Source organism: Oncorhynchus kisutch, linkage group LG8 (assembly GCF_002021735.2).
Source record: "Oncorhynchus kisutch isolate 150728-3 linkage group LG8, Okis_V2, whole genome shotgun sequence".
Classification (NCBI taxonomy): Eukaryota; Metazoa; Chordata; class Actinopteri; order Salmoniformes; family Salmonidae; genus Oncorhynchus; species Oncorhynchus kisutch.
Window position 1 is genome coordinate 73,739,900 of NC_034181.2, and position 18,389 is coordinate 73,758,288.

General features: G+C 44.8%; 1 protein-coding gene across 8 annotated transcripts in view; it reads left to right on the plus strand.

Moving 5' to 3' along the window:
- LOC109895215 (leucine-rich repeat-containing protein 49) overlaps window positions 1-18,389 on the plus strand; it is a 62,232-nt gene that overhangs the window by 41,238 nt on the left and 2,605 nt on the right. For all 8 annotated transcript variants that reach the window (XR_004210901.1, XR_004210903.1, XR_004210904.1 and 5 more), the window contains 5 exons: window positions 75-253; window positions 370-465; window positions 6,499-6,733; window positions 6,935-7,120; window positions 7,280-7,389. Coding sequence is in view for 4 of the 8 variants with exons in the window: in XM_031831194.1 (XP_031687054.1) it covers window positions 75-253; window positions 370-465; window positions 6,499-6,733; window positions 6,935-7,120; window positions 7,280-7,389 (806 nt within the window). In the remaining 4 variants the exon portion in view is untranslated. The remainder of the gene's footprint in view (window positions 1-74; window positions 254-369; window positions 466-6,498; window positions 6,734-6,934; window positions 7,121-7,279; window positions 7,390-18,389) is intronic.

Genomic DNA, 18,389 nt, shown 5'->3' on the forward strand with positions numbered 1-18,389 from the left:
GCGCATGTTTGTGCATGCATGTGTGCTTGTGCATGTGTGTGTGCCTGTCTGCGTGTGTTTATGTGTATGTGCAGGAGAAGCGGCGTCTGGCCATCCGTAATGCAGCACTGCAGTGGGAGGGGGTCAGGGCCTGCCTGGAGCACCCGGCTCAGAACGGAGCCAAGGAGGAAGTCAGCCCTGAAGCAAGCCCTGCCCACAGTCCCGCCCAGACCAATGGCCTTGCACTGGAACCTTCTCCGGATGAGCAGCTCAGGTAACGTTAGGGGGGAGGGGCCGTGCATAGGGGTGGCACTTTGGGCTCTGGAAGACAGTAGTTATAGTTGCAGGACTGTTATAGAGGTATACATAATATGTTTTCTGTTCTGCCAGACGGGTGAGTCCGGTGTCGGCTATGGACAGGCCAACAGGGGGCAGTGAGACCCGGATACGCTCCACCAGTCGCCCCAACAGTCCTCGAGACCCCAAGTTAGTACTACACCACACCCAGGAATACATACACATCACAGGAGGTTGGTGGCAACTTATTTGGGGAGGACGGGCTTGTGGTAATGGCGTGAGCGGCATAGGTGGAATGGTATCAAATACATCAATCACATGGTTTCCATGTGTTTGATGCCATTCCATTTGCTGCGTTCCAGCCATTATTATGAGCCGTCCTCCCCTCAGCAGCCTCTACTGATACGCGTACTCACAGGGGATAGGATATTGGAATGTAAACATTCTTCTAATGCAATAAAACATGGTCCCGTTATAATTGTTCACACATTATAATTATTTCAAGTTTAGCCAATAAAACTGTATGGTTGGAGCACATTTGAGGATTTTGTTTAATTCTCCTGGGTTCCATATGTGTCAGATGACTGGTGTCTACCACAGGTGGCTTGTGGCACCTTAACTGGGGAGGACGGTTCATTGTAATGGCTGGAACAAAATTAATGGATAATATCAAACACATGGTTTCTATATGTTTTAATACCTTTCCATTCCAGCCATTATTATGAGCCGTCCTCCCTTCACCAGCCTCCTGTTGACTGTCTACACTATACACTAGCATACAAAAGGATATCCCTCATCTATAATGGTTCCCTCCATAGAGACATGATTCCCTCTGCTTTACACACTCAACATTTCACCCTCTAACACTCGTTAGTCTTTACACTGATGATTTTCCCAAAACTGCACAGGGCCCCATTACTTAGTTAGCTAACTTTATTGTGAGGTTTAGAGGGTGAGACCTTGTTCTCCATATGGCCATTCCCCCAGCCTGGCCTGACCAGGCTTAGCCCCCATGCTGCAGGTCCTAAGTCCTCCTGGAGGGACTGTATACCAGGCCTGTGAGTTATAAGGGGTCAGGCTGAGATGGACACTGTGGCTGTGTCAACCACTATTATTACATGTTGCTTTCTTCCTCCAGGATATGAAAATGTCCCGGAAGCGCAATCCTTCATGGCCCTAATTCACTTATAGGCTCACTTATAGCAGTTTGTGTCACGAAAGGGGCCAAGGCTAGGGCTCAAGTGATTCACCATACGGTGTGATGTGGTCTGCTTATCTGTAACGTTAACCGTTTTTTTATTGTTGTGCGCAATTGTCCAATAGGATAAAAGAGAATAACCATTTTATGATGTTTTACATCTATAACCTCGTACTGTCCTTTGTCTAAGTGCAGTTTGTCAGCTCTCTGTCTGTTTCATGTAGTTGATGTATGTTTGTGATGCTTGGTATTCACTCCTTTGGGTGTCTTACAGTAAATATGCCCATGGGAATATTCCTATTCCTGAAAGTATAAAAGAGGAGATGATAGATGGACTGAGCAGTGATTTATAGATGTGATGTTCTACAGGTATGACCCTCTGTCATCCCATGGTAAGAATGATTTGCTTTATCTCTGGATTGATAGTCTGTCCTGGTCCGGTATATTCCTCCTTAATCCTCAAAAGACAGACAGGGTTCTTCATTCCCACAAGCTGGGCAGAGCTGCAGAGCTGGGCCTGTCTCTCTCTGTCCTCCACATCTGGTTCTGCTCTGGGACCGGGGAGGGGGGCAGGGGGAGCAGGGGGGCCCCCTGGTGTGGAGGGTTTTCCTCTCTGAGAGATGGAGGGCCTGGAGGCTGCCCTCTGCTCTGTCCCCACATTGCTTCTGAGAAAGAATAACCGCTGGCGTCCGCATGATTAGATCCATTAGCTCTGGATATGCTATTTGTTGTTCCCTGGGTGTGACCGGCAATGTTCACATTCATCACAGAAAAAACAGCGTGTGACAGTTCACACGTTACTGCTGCTGCCATATGAAGACACATGGATCATCGTCTTTATAAGAGCATGTGAGAGAGGGCCAGCTAAAGTCCTGCGGAATAATTAACAACCACATAAACATGAATAGATGTGATGCAGGTTAGTTGAATCGTTTGATTTTACTTCCCTTGAGAAACTAGCTTAAAGGAATGTGCCCAGTGAAAGTCATGCACCTCATAACTTCAGAACACTTGTCACTGCAAAATGGTGATGTTTGGCACACACAGAGGCATGAACCTTGGCTAACCTTGTGCAATTATACCTAGTTGGCTAGAATTGGTGTATTAATGCTGTAAGTGTTTATCAGTATAGTCAATGGCCTTTTCAAGCTCCCCTTTCCACACCAAGCTGGAGTGGTAAATGATATGGGTTGACTGAAATGGGCCCCTGCCCCTCAGCAGGTAAAAGGAAACATATGTTGTCATCTCTGTTTGGCATTAGCAGCCCGACCTGAGCTGGAGAAGAATTAAGACAGGAGCAAATGTTGACAGTGCGTTTAGAATGGAGGAAGGAGGGAACCCCTTTTAGTGTGTTAGGATGAGAGAGGGAGTAGGAGAATGGTTGTCTCTGTGAGTGCTTAGCAAATTTTGTGTGTGTGTGAATGTCTGTTCGTGAGTGTGTGTGTTAGCGTGTGTCCGTGCAGAAACAAGTTTGTGTGTGTGTGTACGCGCGGGTGTGCCCGTCCGACTGCTGGATAGTAGCCTCTGTTTTATATTCCTTTGTGAGCAGACTGGAGGAACATTTATTCGTTCACGGTTCCCTTGAGATATGACAGGAGGGAAGAGTTATTACCCAGAAATCCAATATTGGGGCTGGCCAGAGAGTTAGAGAGGAGACATCAGTGCCCACATGCTATGTATATATTCATTAATACAGCGGCATGCTGGGTCTCCAAGCAGGTGGAGGGGCAAGCACATCAATCTTCAAGTTCTGCTTATGATGGGAAGTCTGAGAATGAGCAAGAGAATCTGATGTCACCACCACTCAGAAACACAACCATAACACTTCATTCAATAAATGTTACATCTACATCATGCCGAAGATATACAGAAATAGCCTAGTTCCAGATCTTACTCTACATCATGCCAGGAGAAATACAGAAATAGAGAAATAGCCTGGTTACAGATCTTAGTCTACATCATGCCAGGAGAGACATACAGAAATAGCCTGGTTCCAGATCTTACTCTACATCATGCCAGGAGAGACATACAGAAATAGCCTGGTTCCAGATCTTACTCTACATCATGCCAGGAGAGACATACAGAAAAAGCCTGGTTCCAGATCTTACTCTACATCATGCCAGGAGAGACATACAGAAATAGCCTGGTTCCAGATCTTACTCTACATCATGCCAGGAGAGACATGCAGAAATAGCCTGGTTCCAGATCTGTGTCAGCTCTAGCCAACTCCTCTGACTATCATTTTCATGCTTTATTGCAGACACTGTACAGATCTGCTACCATGCTAATAGAGAAATTGCTTGAACAATTAAATTTTTCTTTCAGTTTAGAACATTTTGAAAGGTTATTCTCACATCATGATAAGCTAAATAACCATGTTCCTTATGTGGTGCTATCATACACATGTAGGCTCATGACAGACATTGTTTTGAAGCTCCTGCTGGATTAGGTCCAGATAATTGAGCTGCTGAACACATCAGGAAATGTTTTCCACAGTTAGACTTTCCTCAGTTTGATCATCTTTGTGTCTCCTCTTCCTCTAAGTGTTTCAGGAGGGGATTTGGAGGCACCTGGCAGTCTATCAAGAGTGATTACCAGGAACAATACATGACACAGTGCAGAGTGGGCTGATGGCATGCTTCCAGACTTCCCCAGAAAGGGATGAAAAGTTACCATCACTCTTCTTTACTCTATCTACATATTACCCAGAGTCTCCTTTCTCTCGCTCTCTCTGTCTGTCTTTCTTTCTTTCTCTCTCGCTCTCATCTCTGTCTCTCTCTATCTCACTATCCCTCTCTGTCTGTCTCTGTCTGTCTGTCCAACTGCTTTTGATTTAGTACCTTAGGCAAAGCCACCTCTGAGAGGTGTGGCGTGTCCTGAAGATTAGCACCGTCTTTCACTTGTCTTGTCTATCGCTGGCCCAGACTTCCGCTCTGCTCCGTGGGGCCTGGGTCTCCCAGTGTGTGTGTGCGCGTGTGTGTGTGCATGAGGAGACCTCCAGCTAGTAGCTCCCTGGACGAGATGCTTTCCTCCATGTGCCCAGTAGTACCCCCTTGCTCTTACATCACCAGTCATCACCCCTCATGTTCCTCGCCTGCCCCTCGGTGTCAGACGCGGCACTTCCTTGAAACGCGACACTGTTTGATTAAAATTGGGTTTTACACCCACCGTATGGTGGGTCATCTTAGATTAGCAACACGGCCTGCTAGAAAAATTGTTCTCCATGATTGAGTCAGACGCTAGTCTGTCAGTCACTGCTGGATTCTTGGAATCGGCTCGTACTGAATGTTAGGATTATCTGGAGGTTGTGTCTATTAGCTAATGTAATTCCTGGGTTGTTTTGTTAAGGTTGGGTTTTCTCCCAGGTTATTAAAACTCTGAGGTGAAATGGAGTATTACAGCAGGTGTTAATGACTGAACTCTGAGGCAGCCATGGGCAGTTTACTGACTCTCATTCACTCACACACACACACGCACGCTTGCATGCATACACAAGCATACACACGCATGCACACACACACACACACACACACACACACACACACACACACACACACACACACACACACACACACACACACACACACACACACACACACACACACACACACGCATACACACACACACACACACACAGGTGGTCCTATAGAGACACAGTAGTCATGGTGGCCAATACATAGCTTAACACTGTAGCTATGTGACCTTTAACCCTGGTGTCCTGAATCTCTCTGGCTCACATTCACCTTTCTTTCTCCTAGGGCTGGAGTCAACTCTAGACCTGTAACCCTGCAGCTTGTTAACAAACTGCTCTCTTGTGTCCCTCTGCAGCCACAGCCTTGATAGTGGTCTTTAGAATGTCCTGTCATGGTTATTACATGATAATCACAAGTCAATCAACATTTTAATCTCTCCTCTGTTCGAATACACCTTCATTTGTACCAGAATCTTCCCTGTTTCCCACTTCAGCACTCTCTTTCTGGGTCAGCACACCTGTCTGACCATCTTTGTATCATCTCTTCTTCCTGTTCTTGCTCACAGTACAAAGCCTCTCTTACAGGTTCTCAGACCACTCTCCTTGATTCCTCTCTGTTCTTTGTCTCTGCTTACCTGGACAGCATCTTGCCAGGTCTTAGATGCACTAAAAGGTGCAGCAGACAGAGATATGAGAGGAGGGTAGGAGTCAGTCCTCAGTCCTCTAGAGAGAGAGAGAGAGAAGTGACCTCCAGGGGATCAGGTTTGGTGTGTGACAACAACGATGGCTTTTTAAAGAAGCCTTGTTTCACTCCCCTGACTCTGTAACAATCAGCCCAACAAGACTATAGGATTACAGCTCCAATAGTGTCAGGATTAGTCCTCCCTTGTGTTTTCTTTTCCCATGATCAGCGGTGTTACATTCTTAGGGTGTGAAATATGAATAGACTGATTAGGTTGTTGGTGGGTGAACTCTAATATCTGGTGTGGACTGCTGGTCCGTGGAGCTATATGATCCTCTGGTATGCAGCAGGTCCCCTGAGTGTCAGCAGACTGGGAGGCAGGGAAAGAAGGCAGAGAGACCCAGGGCAGCTAGTGAGGCTCCAACAGGGACAGAGAGATCATGTCTCCCTGAGACTCATCCTGATTCTCTACTCTCACGACTCCTTATCAGGGAAGGGCACTTCAACTGTTGTCACAGAGAATGGAGAGCAATTAGTCAGCATTGAAGACAAATGTTACATTCACTTAACTCTGATAACCCCTCTCACTGCTGTTTCTCTCCCCTCCACTGATTGGCCCACTTCTTCAGACACATGTAAACTAAGATATCTTTTTCTTAATGATAGTCCAGAGGATCCTGGAAACTTGTGACTATGCCAGGTGGGTAGAGAGTTGGCCAGGTGGGTATTACTTAATGTACCTAGGGAGCCACCATCATGTTTCAAATTACCGGGGGGGGGGCTGGTGGGGACTGGGTACCCTCCTTAACAAATCAGGTGCCCATCCTCACAGGTGTGTGTGCTGACTGTTTGTTTCTCTGTGTGCTCCAGGCTCCTTGAGGCAGGGGGTGCCAGCCTGCAGAGCCTCTCCCTGTCAGACAGCCACCTGGCGGAGCTGGATGGGGAAACCCTGCGCCTGTTCGGCCTCGGGGCCCTGGAGGCCCTGGAGAGAGGCTGGGGGGTCCAGACTGCAGGGGCCGTCACTGTCATAGCCTTCCGCTACATCCACTTTGATGCGATCGTGCCAACACTGCCACGCATAAGGGTCAAGTTCCCCAACCTATCTGTGAGAACACATTTACTTCAAATTACATACTGTTCAATAAAGAGTCTTCTCATTGGCTACTATGATAGGAGTCATATTCTCACCATGGTAACACATGGTCTCTGTTGGAGTTCTAAACTGAGGGTTCTCATTAGCCAATAGGATACTCATATGGCCACTCATTGACTGGTTTCCTGACTTATTATGGTATCCTCCATACAGCACCTGATTTTCCTGGAGACCAACGTCAGCCGTCTTCCCCAGCTGGCTGCTCTGGCCCAGGTGAGACGTCTGGACCAGCTGACCATCCACCCAAAGGGGAACCCTGTAGTCAGCCTTTCCCTGTGGAGATCCTTCCTCATCTACCGCCTGCACCACTTCAACCTGCACAAGATCAACAACCTGGAGGTCAGGTCCACCTACACACTCTGAAAAAATCTAACATGATTTGTCTTTCAGCGTCTTTGTGCTATAATGTTCTGAACAACGTGTTAGCTGATGCCCTTTTTATTTCCCCTTGTGTGTGTATGTCTGTGTATTTATATTGTGTGTGTGTGTGTGCATCAGGTGACCATGAATGACGTGATCTCTGCAGAGCGTCTGTTTGGGACGCTGGGTCATATTGCTGCCACCGAGACACCACGCTGCCGCCTGCTAGTACTACTGGAGGAGTCCAGGTGAGCTCCCTACCCACAGTACATGGTAACTGGCACTGACTGACACACACAGGCCGTGTCTGAATTTTATATATATATATATTTTCTTTTTCACCTTTATTTAACCAGGTAGGCCAGTTGAGAACAAGTTCTCATTTACAACTGTGACCTGGCCAAGATAAAGCAAAGCAGTGAGACGCAAACAACAACACAGAGTTACACATAGACAAACGTACAGTCAATAACACAATAGAAAATAAAAATAGAAAAATCTATGTACAGTGTGTGCAAATGTAGAAGAATAGGGAGGTAGGCAATATATAGGCCATAGAGGCAAAATAAGGACAATTTAGCATTAATACTGGAGTGATAGATGTGCAGATGATGATGTGCAAGTAGAGATACTGGGGTGCAAAAGGGTAAGTAATAATATGGGGATGAGGTAGTCGGGTGTGCTATTTACAGATTGGCTATGTACAGGTACAGTGATCGGTAAGCTGCTCTGACAGCTGATGCTTAACTTAGATCGGGAGATAAAAGACTCCAGCTTTAGAGATTTTTCCAATTTGTTCCAGTCATTGGCAGCAGAGTACTGGAAGGAAAGGCGGCCAAAGGAAGTGTTGGCTTTGGGGATGACAAGTGCAATATACCTGCTGGAGCGCATGCTACGGGTGGGTGTTGCTATGGTGACCAGTGAGCTGAGATAAGGCAGGGCTTTACCTATCAAAGACTTATAGATGACCTGGAGCCAGTGGGTTTGTCGACGGATATGTAGTGAGGGCCAGCCAACGAGATCGTACAGGTCGCAATGGTGGGTAGTATATGGGGCTTTGGTGACTAAACAGCCCTGTGATAGACTACATCCAGTTTGCTGAGTAGAGTGTTAGGGGCTATTTTGTAAATGACATTGCCGAAGTCAAGGATCGGTAGGATAGTCAGTTTTACGAAGGTATGTTTGGCAGCATGAGTGAAGGAGGCTTTGTTGCGAAATAGGAAGCTGATTCTAGATTTAATTTTGGATTGCAGATGCTAAATGTGAGTCTGGAAGGAGAGTTTACAGTCTAACCAGACACCTAGGTATTTGTAGATGTCAGAACCGTCCAGTGTAGTGATGCTAGTCGGGCGGGAGGGTGCGGGCAGCAATCGGTTGAAGATCATGCACTTAGTTTTACTTGCATTTAAAAGCAGTTGGAGGCCACAGAAGGAGTGTTGTATGGTGTTGAAGCTCGTTTGGAGGTTTGTTAACCTGTTGCGATGAGCAATCCCGTATCCAGGAGCGTAATTATAGCCTCAAGCTCATTACCATAACGCAACGTTAACTATTCATGAAATAAAAATATTTCATGAAATGAAATAAATATATTGGCTCACAAGCTTAGCCTTTTGTTAACAACACTGTCATCTCAGATTTTCAAAAAATGCTTTTCAACCATAGCTACACAAGCATTTGTGTAAGAGTATTGATAGCTAGCATAGCATTAAGCCTAGCATTCAGCAGGCAACATTTTCACAAAAACAAGAAAAGCATTCAAATAAAATCATTTACCTTTGAAGAACTTCGGATGTTTTCAATGAGGAGAGTCTCAGTTAGATAGCAAAGTCTCAGTTAGATTATTTGTGTAGGAGAAATCGCTCCGTTTTGTTCATCACGTTTGGCTAAGAAGAAAAAAACCTGAAGATTCAGTCATTACAACGCAAACTTTTTCCAAATTAACTCCATAATATCGACAGAAACATGGCAAACGTTGTTTAGAATCAATCCTCAAGGTGTTTTTCACATATCTATTTGATGATAAATCACTCCTGGCAGTTTGGTTTCTCCTCTGTTCAAAATGGAAAAATGCACGCACCTGGAGATTACGCAATAGTTTCGACGGAGGACACCGAGCAGACACCTGGTAAATGTAGTCTCTTATGGTCAATTTTCCAATGATTTGCCTACAAATACGTCACAATGCTGCAAACACCTTGGGGAAACGGCAGAAAGTGTAGGCTCATTCCTTGCGCATTCACAGCCATATAAGGAGACATTGGAACACAGCGCATTCAAAATCTGGCTCACTTCCTGTATGAAATTTCATCTTGGTTTCGCCTGTAGCATTAGTTCTGTGGCACTCACAGACAATATCTTTGCAGTTTTGGAAACTTCAGAGTGTTTTCTTTCCAAAGCTGTCAATTATATGCATAGTCGAGCATCTTTTCGTGACAAAACGGGAACGTTTTTCATCCAAAAATGAAATACTGCCCCCAGAGGTTCAAGAGGTTAACACAGTGTCCAAAGAAGGGCCAGATGTATACAGAATGGTGTCGTCAGAGGTGGATCAGAGAATCACCTGCAGCAAGAACGACATCATTGATCAATACAGAGAAAAGAATCAGCCCGAGAATTGAGCCCTGTGGCACACCCATAGAGACTGCCAGATGTCCTGACAACAGGCCCTCCGATTTGACACACTGAGCTCTATTTGAGAAGTAGTTGGTGAACCAGGCGAGGCAGTCATTTGAGAAGCCAAGGCTATTGAGTCTGCTGATAAGAATGTGGTGATTGACAGAGTCGAAAGCCTTGGCCAGGTAGATGAAGATGGCTGCACAGTACTGTCTTTTATCGATGGCGGTTATGATATCGTTTAGGACCTTGAGCGTGGCTAAGGTGCACCCTTGACCAGCTCGGAAACCAGATTGCATAGTGGAGAAGGTACTGTGGGATTCGAAATGGTCGGTGGTCTGTTTATTAACTTGGCTTTTGAAGATTTTAGAAAGGTGGGGCAGGATGGGTCTATAACAGTTTGGGTCTAGAGTGTCTCCCCCTCTGACCAGGGGGATGACCGCGGCAGCTTTCTAATCTTTGGGGATCTCAGACGATACAAAAGAGAGATTGAATAGGCTAGTAATAAGGGTTGCAACAATTTCGGTGGATAATTTTAGAAAGAGAGGGTCCAGATTGTCTAGCCCAGCTGATTTGTAGGGATCCTGATTTTGGGTGAAGGAGAAGTGGAGGGGGGGGGGGGGGGGGGTGTTGTGCAAGTCGCTGCAGGGGGTGCTGAGATGTTGGCCGGAATACCCATACTTGCATCCTAAATAGTAGGCCGTTAGAGTATGCAAAAAATAAAATGTATGCGTCATTTTGAAAATCGAGTATACTTTAAATGCCCAGATGCCATGCTCTTTTCAGCTTTAACAACAGCTAATCAATTAGATATGGGGAAATGCTACCGAAATCAATGAATAACGGGAAATCACGCAATCATCATGTCGCGGTCTCAGTATGCGAAAATAGAGTATGTGAATTTCCAAAAATCGATTATGGTTTAAATGCCAGGATGTTATACTCCTTTTGGTTCTTCATCTAGTAGAATTAGATGAAAATTTTTTCATAATGCATTGGAAGAGGTGGGCTGGGAGTGATAGGCCCTAGTTCTCTTCAAGTAGCCATACAACAAGACTAGGCTACTTAATTGGGAAGATGCCGAATAGCGAAGCTTCTGCAGTGGTGTTCAAATGTAAGTAATTTTTCTTCTCCTTAAAATTAGTATTGCATCGTAGGATACATCTTTGAAAACAGAAGTCGTTTTTATTTTATATATTTTTTAAGTGGCTTTCTGTTTTTTCATTGAAAAGTGTTTATTGTTCTCTTGGCCTTCGTCAGAGCTTTTAAACTAAATACTAAACCATCTTTTGATTTGTTAATGTGTCGGCACAGTGGACTCAGGATGTGGCTGCGGTATTGATGTCATATTAGTCAGGCCTTTTGATTAAACACTTGAATTGTTTTAGTTTTGTAGGCGTGGCTACCTATTTAATTATTTCATTTATGGATCGTTCCCAATGATAAGTGCTTTAGTTTATTATGCTGCTGTCCAACGGTTCTGAATTTGCGACGCACCCGACAGTTTTCTGTGCAATAGTCTTTTGATATGAACATTTGAAAAGTTTCTGTGTGTGTACTAAGCTATTTAATTTAACTTATATATGTTACAGCACTTTAATTTCACTAATAAATATGTTGAAATTTAACCAAATGATCTGTTTCTGTCTTCTTTTTAAATAGGATAGATGGGCTATAAGGACTACAGTATAGGTCCAATTTGATAGTCTGCCTGTAACCAGCCTGAGTAGGCCTATAACTCCATTCATATTCTACAGTACATGCTAAATAGTATCCAACGATGAGTACATAGTATGCAGTTTTAGTATGTAGTATGTAAGTATGAGTATTTGGACATGGCCACAGTCTGGCGCCGACAGAGATGGCCGCCTCGCCTCTCATTCCTAGGAAACTATGCAGTTTTTTTTTTTTTACGTGTTATTTCTTACATTGGTACCCCAGGTCATCTTAGGTTTCATTACATACAGTCGAGAAGAACTACTGAATATAAGAGCAGCGTCAACTCACCATCAGTACGACCAAGAATATGACTTTCGCGAACCGGATCCTGGCTGGGATCCAACGGAATGGATCCCAGCCGGTGACCCAAAAAAACGACTTCGTAAAAGGGGGAAACGAAGCAGTCTTCTGGTCAGACTCCGGAGACGGGCACCACTCCCTAGCATTCTTCTCGCCAATGTCCAGTCTCTTGACAACAAGGTTGATGAAATCCGAGCAAGGGTAGCATTCCAGAGGGACATCAGAGACTGTAACGTTCTTTGCTTCACGGAAACATGGCTCACTGGAGAGACGCTATCGGAGTCGGTGCAGCCAACTGGTTTCTCCACGCATCGCGCCGACAGAAACAAACATCTTTCTGGTAAGAAGAGGAGCGGGGGCGTATGCTTCATGGTTAACGAGACGTGGTGTGGCCACAACAACATACAGGAAGTCCTTCTGTTCACCTGATTTAGAATTCCTCACAATCAAATGTCGACCGCATTATCTACCAAGGGAATTCTCTTCGATTATAATCACAGCCGTATATATTCCCCCCCAAGCAGACACATCGATGGCTCTGAACAACCTTTATTTGACTCTTTGCGAACTGGAATCCATATATCCTGATGATGCATTCATTGTAGCTGGGGATTTTAACAAGGCTAATCTGAAAACAAGACTCCCTAAATTGTATCAGCATATCGATTGCGCAACCAGGGCTGGAAAAATCTTGGATCATTGCTATTCTAACTTCCGCGACGCATATAAGGCCCTGCCCCGCTCTCCTTTCGGAAAAGCTGACCACGACTCCATTTTGTTGATCCCTGCCTACAGACAGAAACTAAAACAAGAAGCTTCCGCGCTGAGGTCTGTTCAACGCTGGTCCGACCAATCTGATTCCACACTCCAAGACTGCTTCCATCACGTGGACTGGGATATGTTTTGTATTGCATCAAACAACAACATTGACGAATACGCTGATTCGGTGAGCGAGTTCATTAGAACGTGCGTTGAAGATGTCGTTCCCATAGCAACGATTAAAACATTCCCAAACCAGAAACCGTGGATTGATGGCAGCATTCGCGTGAAACTGAAAGCGCAAACCACTGCTTTTAATCAGGGCAAGGTGACCGGAAACATGACCGAATACAAACAGTGTAGCTATTCCCTCCGCAAGGCAATCAAACAAGCTAAGTGTCAGTATAGAGACAAAGTAGAATCTCAATTCAACGGCTCAGACACAAGAGGTATGTGGCAGGGTCTACAGTCAATCACGGATTACAAAAAGAAAACCAGCCCCGTCACGGACCAGGATGTCTTGCTCCCAGGCAGACTAAATAACTTTTTTGCCCGCTTTGAGGACAATACAGTGCCACTGACACGGCCCGCAACCAAAACATGCGGACTCTCCTTCACGTGAGGAAAACATTTAAACGTGTCAACCTCTCGCAAGGCTGCAGGCCCAGACGTCATCCCCAGCCGCGCCCTCAGAGCATGCGCAGACCAGCTGGCTGGTGTGTTTTCGGACATATTCAATCAATCCCTATCCCAGTCTGTTGTTCCCACATGCTTCAAGAGGGCCACCATTGTTCCTGTTCCCAAGAAAGCTAAGGTAACTGAGCTAAATGACTACCGCCCTGTAGCACTCACTTCCGTCATCATGAAGTGCTTTGAGAGACTAGTCAAGGACCATATCACCTCCACCCTACCTGACACCCTAGACCCACTCCAATTTGCTTACCGCCCAAATAGGTCCACAGACGATGCAATCTCAATCTCAACCACACTGCACACTGCCCTAACCCATCTGGACAAGAGGAATACCAATGTGAGAATGCTGTTCATCGACTACAGCTCGGCATTTAACACCATAGTGCCCTCCAAGCTCGTCATCAAGCTCGAGACCCTGGGTCTCGACCCCGCCCTGTGCAACTGGGTACTGGACTTCCTGACGGGCCGCCCCCAGGTGGTGAGGGTAGGCATCAACATCTCCACCCCGCTGATCCTCAACACTGGGGCCCCACAAGGGTGCGTTCTGAGCTCTCTCCTGTACTCCCTGTTCACCCACGACTGCGTGGCCACGCACGCCTCCAACTCAATCATCAAGTTTGCGGGTGACACAACAGTGGTAGGCTTGATTACCAACAACGACGAGACGGCCCACAGGGAGGAGGTGAGGGCCCTCGGAGTGTGGTGTCAGGAATATAACCTCACACTCAACGTCAACAAAACTAAGGAGATGATTGTGGACTTCAGGAAACAGCAGAGGGAACACCCCCCTATCCACATTGATGGAACAGTAGTGGAGAGGGTAGTAAGTTTTAAGTTCCTCGGCGTACACATCACAGACAAACTGAATTGGTCCACCCACACAGACAGCATTGTGAAGAAGGCGCAGCAGCGCCTCTTCAACCTCAGGAGGCTGAAGAAATTCGCCTTGTCACCAAAAACACTCACAAACTTCTACAGAAGCACAATCGAGAGCATCCTGTCGGGCTGTTTCACCGCCTGGTACGGCAACTGCTCCGCCCACAACCGTAAGGCTCTCCAGAGGGTAGTGAGGTCTGCACAACGCATCACCGGGGGCAAACTACCTGCCCTCCAGGACACCTACACCACCCGATGTCACAGGAAGGCCATAAAGATCATCAAGGACAACAACCACCCGAGCCACTGCCTGTTCACCCCGCTATCATCCAGAAGGCGAGGTCAGTACAGGTGAATCAAAGCTGGGACCGAGAGACTGAAAAACAGCTTCTATCTCAAGGCCATCAGACTGTTAAACATCCACCACTAACATTGAGTGGCTGCTGCCAACACACTGACTCAACTCCAGCCACTTTAATAATGGGAATTGATGGGAAATTATGTAAAATATATCACTAGCCACTTTAAACAATGCTACCTAATATAATGTTTACATACCCTACATTATTCATCTCATATGTATACGTATATACTGTACTCTATATCATCTACTGCATCTTTATGTAATACATGTATCACTAGCCACTTTAACTATGCCACTTTGTTTACATACTCATCTCATATGTATATACTGTACTCAATACCATCTATTGTATCTTGCCTATGCCGCTCTGTACCATCACTCATTCATATATCTTTATGTACATATTCTTTATCCCCTTACACTTGTGTCTATAAGGTAGTAGTTTTGGAATTGTTAGCTAGATTACTTGTTGGTTATTACTGCATTGTCGGAACTAGAAGCACAAGCATTTCGCTACACTCGCATTAACATCTGCTAACCATGTGTATGTGACAAATACAATTTGATTTGATTCGATTTTTACACCTGGTACCTGGCACTGACTAACACACAGCGGTCACTCAGGTTATCAAACAAAAACATTAGCTACACTTTAATTACGTGTGTTCACTGTACCCTAGAGAACCTGTCTGAGTGTGTTCATGAGTTTGTGTACTGTGTGGGTGTGTGCTTGTGTGTGTCTGTGTATACGTATGTTAATGAGTCTGTGTGTGAAGGATAGACAAAGCCTGACATCAAGGAGCCATAGGGAGTTGGTTGGAAGCAGGGTCCCAGGGGTAGGGTGGGTACCTGGCATCTTCCTCACGTTTCCATTCCTCTCCCCAGCCAACAGCTCTTCAACTATATCACTTGGTCACTGAAACACAGCCAAGCAAAGCAAAACATGCCATTGAACTGTCAGGCGAATACTATTAAAAGTTAATTGGCAAACAAAAGGCCAACTGCCATTCTGCTGGCTTCCAGTTGCTCTTTAATAACTCACACTCACTGTCGCCCAAAATAGAAAACACAATAATATATGCCATTTAGCCAACGCTTTAATCCAAAACAATTTACAGTCATACGTGCATACATTTTTACGTATGGGTGTACCCGAGAATCAAACCCACTACTCAGGTGTTACAAGCACCATGCTCTACCAAGTGAGCTACAAAGGACCTCGCTCTACCAATAGCCGGGAGCTGATCATTATTTTCAGATCAACAGTGAAATGGTATTCGCTGTGACCTGCTGACATTGTGTGATACTGCATAGATTTGTCAAATAAATATTTTATATGTATAGGATGTTTGATAACATGAACTTTGACCTTTCCAAAAATACTAGTTGAAATTAACTTGATCTTATAAAGAGAGTTTTTATAGACTGGTTCTGGGCAGATGAAGAAACAATTGATGTGATGGCCACTCCATGGAGATCAAACATGCAGCCTAAGGTTATTCATATCATAAATCTCCCTACTTCCCTGTTGGCTTGAATTAATTCCACTCTATGAATCACAATACACTTGGTACACTGCAAAATATGTTCTGAGAAGTTGAAAGAGTGCCAGAGCGTTTTGTGTGTAATGTGTATCTGACTAATATATTAGTCTTTGAATGTCTTTGAATGTGTATTTATGTATGCATGTGTGTGTGCCGCAGGTATGTGTAATGTACTGTAAATATACTGTATATCTCTGTCTGTGTGAAGCCTTGAGATGACAGGCCAGTGCTTGTCTGTCCCTAGCAGCTGCCGTTTTTATCGTTCGCTGTGAGAAATGGACGAGCATGGCAGTTAGTTCACTTCCCTAATCTGTCCCTTCAGGTTCACTCTGTATGATTACCCACAACACCCCTGGGCCTTCTAGAGCGGAGCATGGAAGAAATGTCTGAGTATCAAACAAGACTTTACCTTGAGCTGCCTTATGGAATTCATCCTTTTTCCCCCAACTGAGCCCACTGACCTACTCTGCAACAGCCCTAACCTTTTAAGTCCAGTAATATGTCTGTATTTGATTAAGGTTTAACCTTCCATATAAAATCATGTCTAAACTTTCCCCTCTGCACAGTGCACAGTGCTCTCACACTACTTCCTGTAGTTTGGTCCTTCCAGTGTATTCCTGTAATAATTAAGATGGGAGTTCACTACAGTCATCAGTGAATGGTTTCAGATCCAGTACAGACATGTATAACCCCGAGCTATACATTATACAGTCATAGTTAGGTTTGGACAATCCATGAGAGAACACATATGGTCATGGGTAGGGCAGATATTGCTGTGAAGGTAGCCAGAGCAAAGGCTATGACTGCTATAATGCTTTTGGTTTATTGCAGTTGAGGACAAGTCATAATCAAAAGTTGTTGAACATGGGTGAAGGCCAAAAGGCCTGAAGATTAGGCAATTTTTTGGGGAGGACAGCTTGTCCTGTTGTATGAACCATGATGTGATAGTTTTGACATTCATGTCTGTGATACAATACTAATTACTGGAGGCCAGAAAGGAGTCCTGAACCCAATGTAGGAGTGGTTCATCCTTCTTCTCAGTGAATTAAGTTGATGGTGTGGGCTGTTATACTGGGGTGTTTGCGTTCAACCTCCACTCTACTGTACAGTATCATTATACAGTAGAGTACATGCTCAGCTATGCTGAATGGGGGCTGTTTGATAGATACACACCACTCAGTTGATCCTCTGCCCACCTATACATACAGTGTTCAGGCTCTCTGTCTCCGACACAAGCACTCACACTTATCCCAGTAGGTATTTTAGCCTGCAGCCTCCGTCTCAATGACTATTCCAGAGTTCTGGCACCAGCGTTTGGAACATGTTGGTGCAGTGCTGAATTTCATGAGATGAATAATGATGGACAGGGACGTTTGATGTAGCTAACATCCTTTATTAATGTTCTCATCCTGGTTACATCTGTACCAATCCTGCTGCTGAAAACTATACGACTGACAAAGAACTGATTTAAAAATGTATGTAGAAGTACTTTATCATTCCCAATTCATTGTTCGTAGTAATTGTTTGGCTTGGCTTCCATGGAATTCATGTCGGCACGACTGTAATAGTATCTGATACCAGTCTTGACAGATGTGTTAATGCAGAGCACTGAGTGAATGTCATTACTATTTGTCGAAACATGTATTGTGATACTTTGTTATTCCCTCCTTTGACGATGGCACTGCCCCTGGCAGTGGATGCCCCTATTGGATGCCCTGATGCCCCAGACTTGTCTAACTCACCTGTCCCCTTTGCATAGCCGCTGGAAGTAGGGGTGCTGCAGCACCCCCTGAAAAATCATAGGAAAAAAAACATTAATTAAGAAAAACATTATTACTTTTTACAAAAGTAGTGCACAGAGCCTTTTCTAGTATTAGCGGACCAATATAGACATCTGTAGCGTGGGCAAAACCATTTTTTCAGCATTTCCTCTTTGGCAAATAAGGTAGTTGTATAATTAAGAACAGTACCTTGCAGCATTCAATAGTTGGAATTGCAAGACTTGTTGCCCTTTCCCTTTCTCTGCGATTGTCATTCTAATAGAATCCAGAATGAACAAAACACTGTCCTCAACATTTACATCAAATGGTGAAAGGTTATGGGTAAGGACACAAAACATCCACATCAAATTAAAGATTTTGTACTTTACTGTATAGTACATAGGTTGGTCATCTAGGTTTGTACCTGTAGACTTTCCATCACCATGAAGAAGAACAATGCACAATACAGTAATTGAGTACATTGACACATCAAGTGGTTTGTGATGATATGATGTGATGATGTGGCTCAGTTGGTAGAGCATGGTGCTTGCAATGCTAGGATTGTGGGTTTGATTCCCACGGGACTAGTATGAAAAAATATGTACATGTATATATTTGCA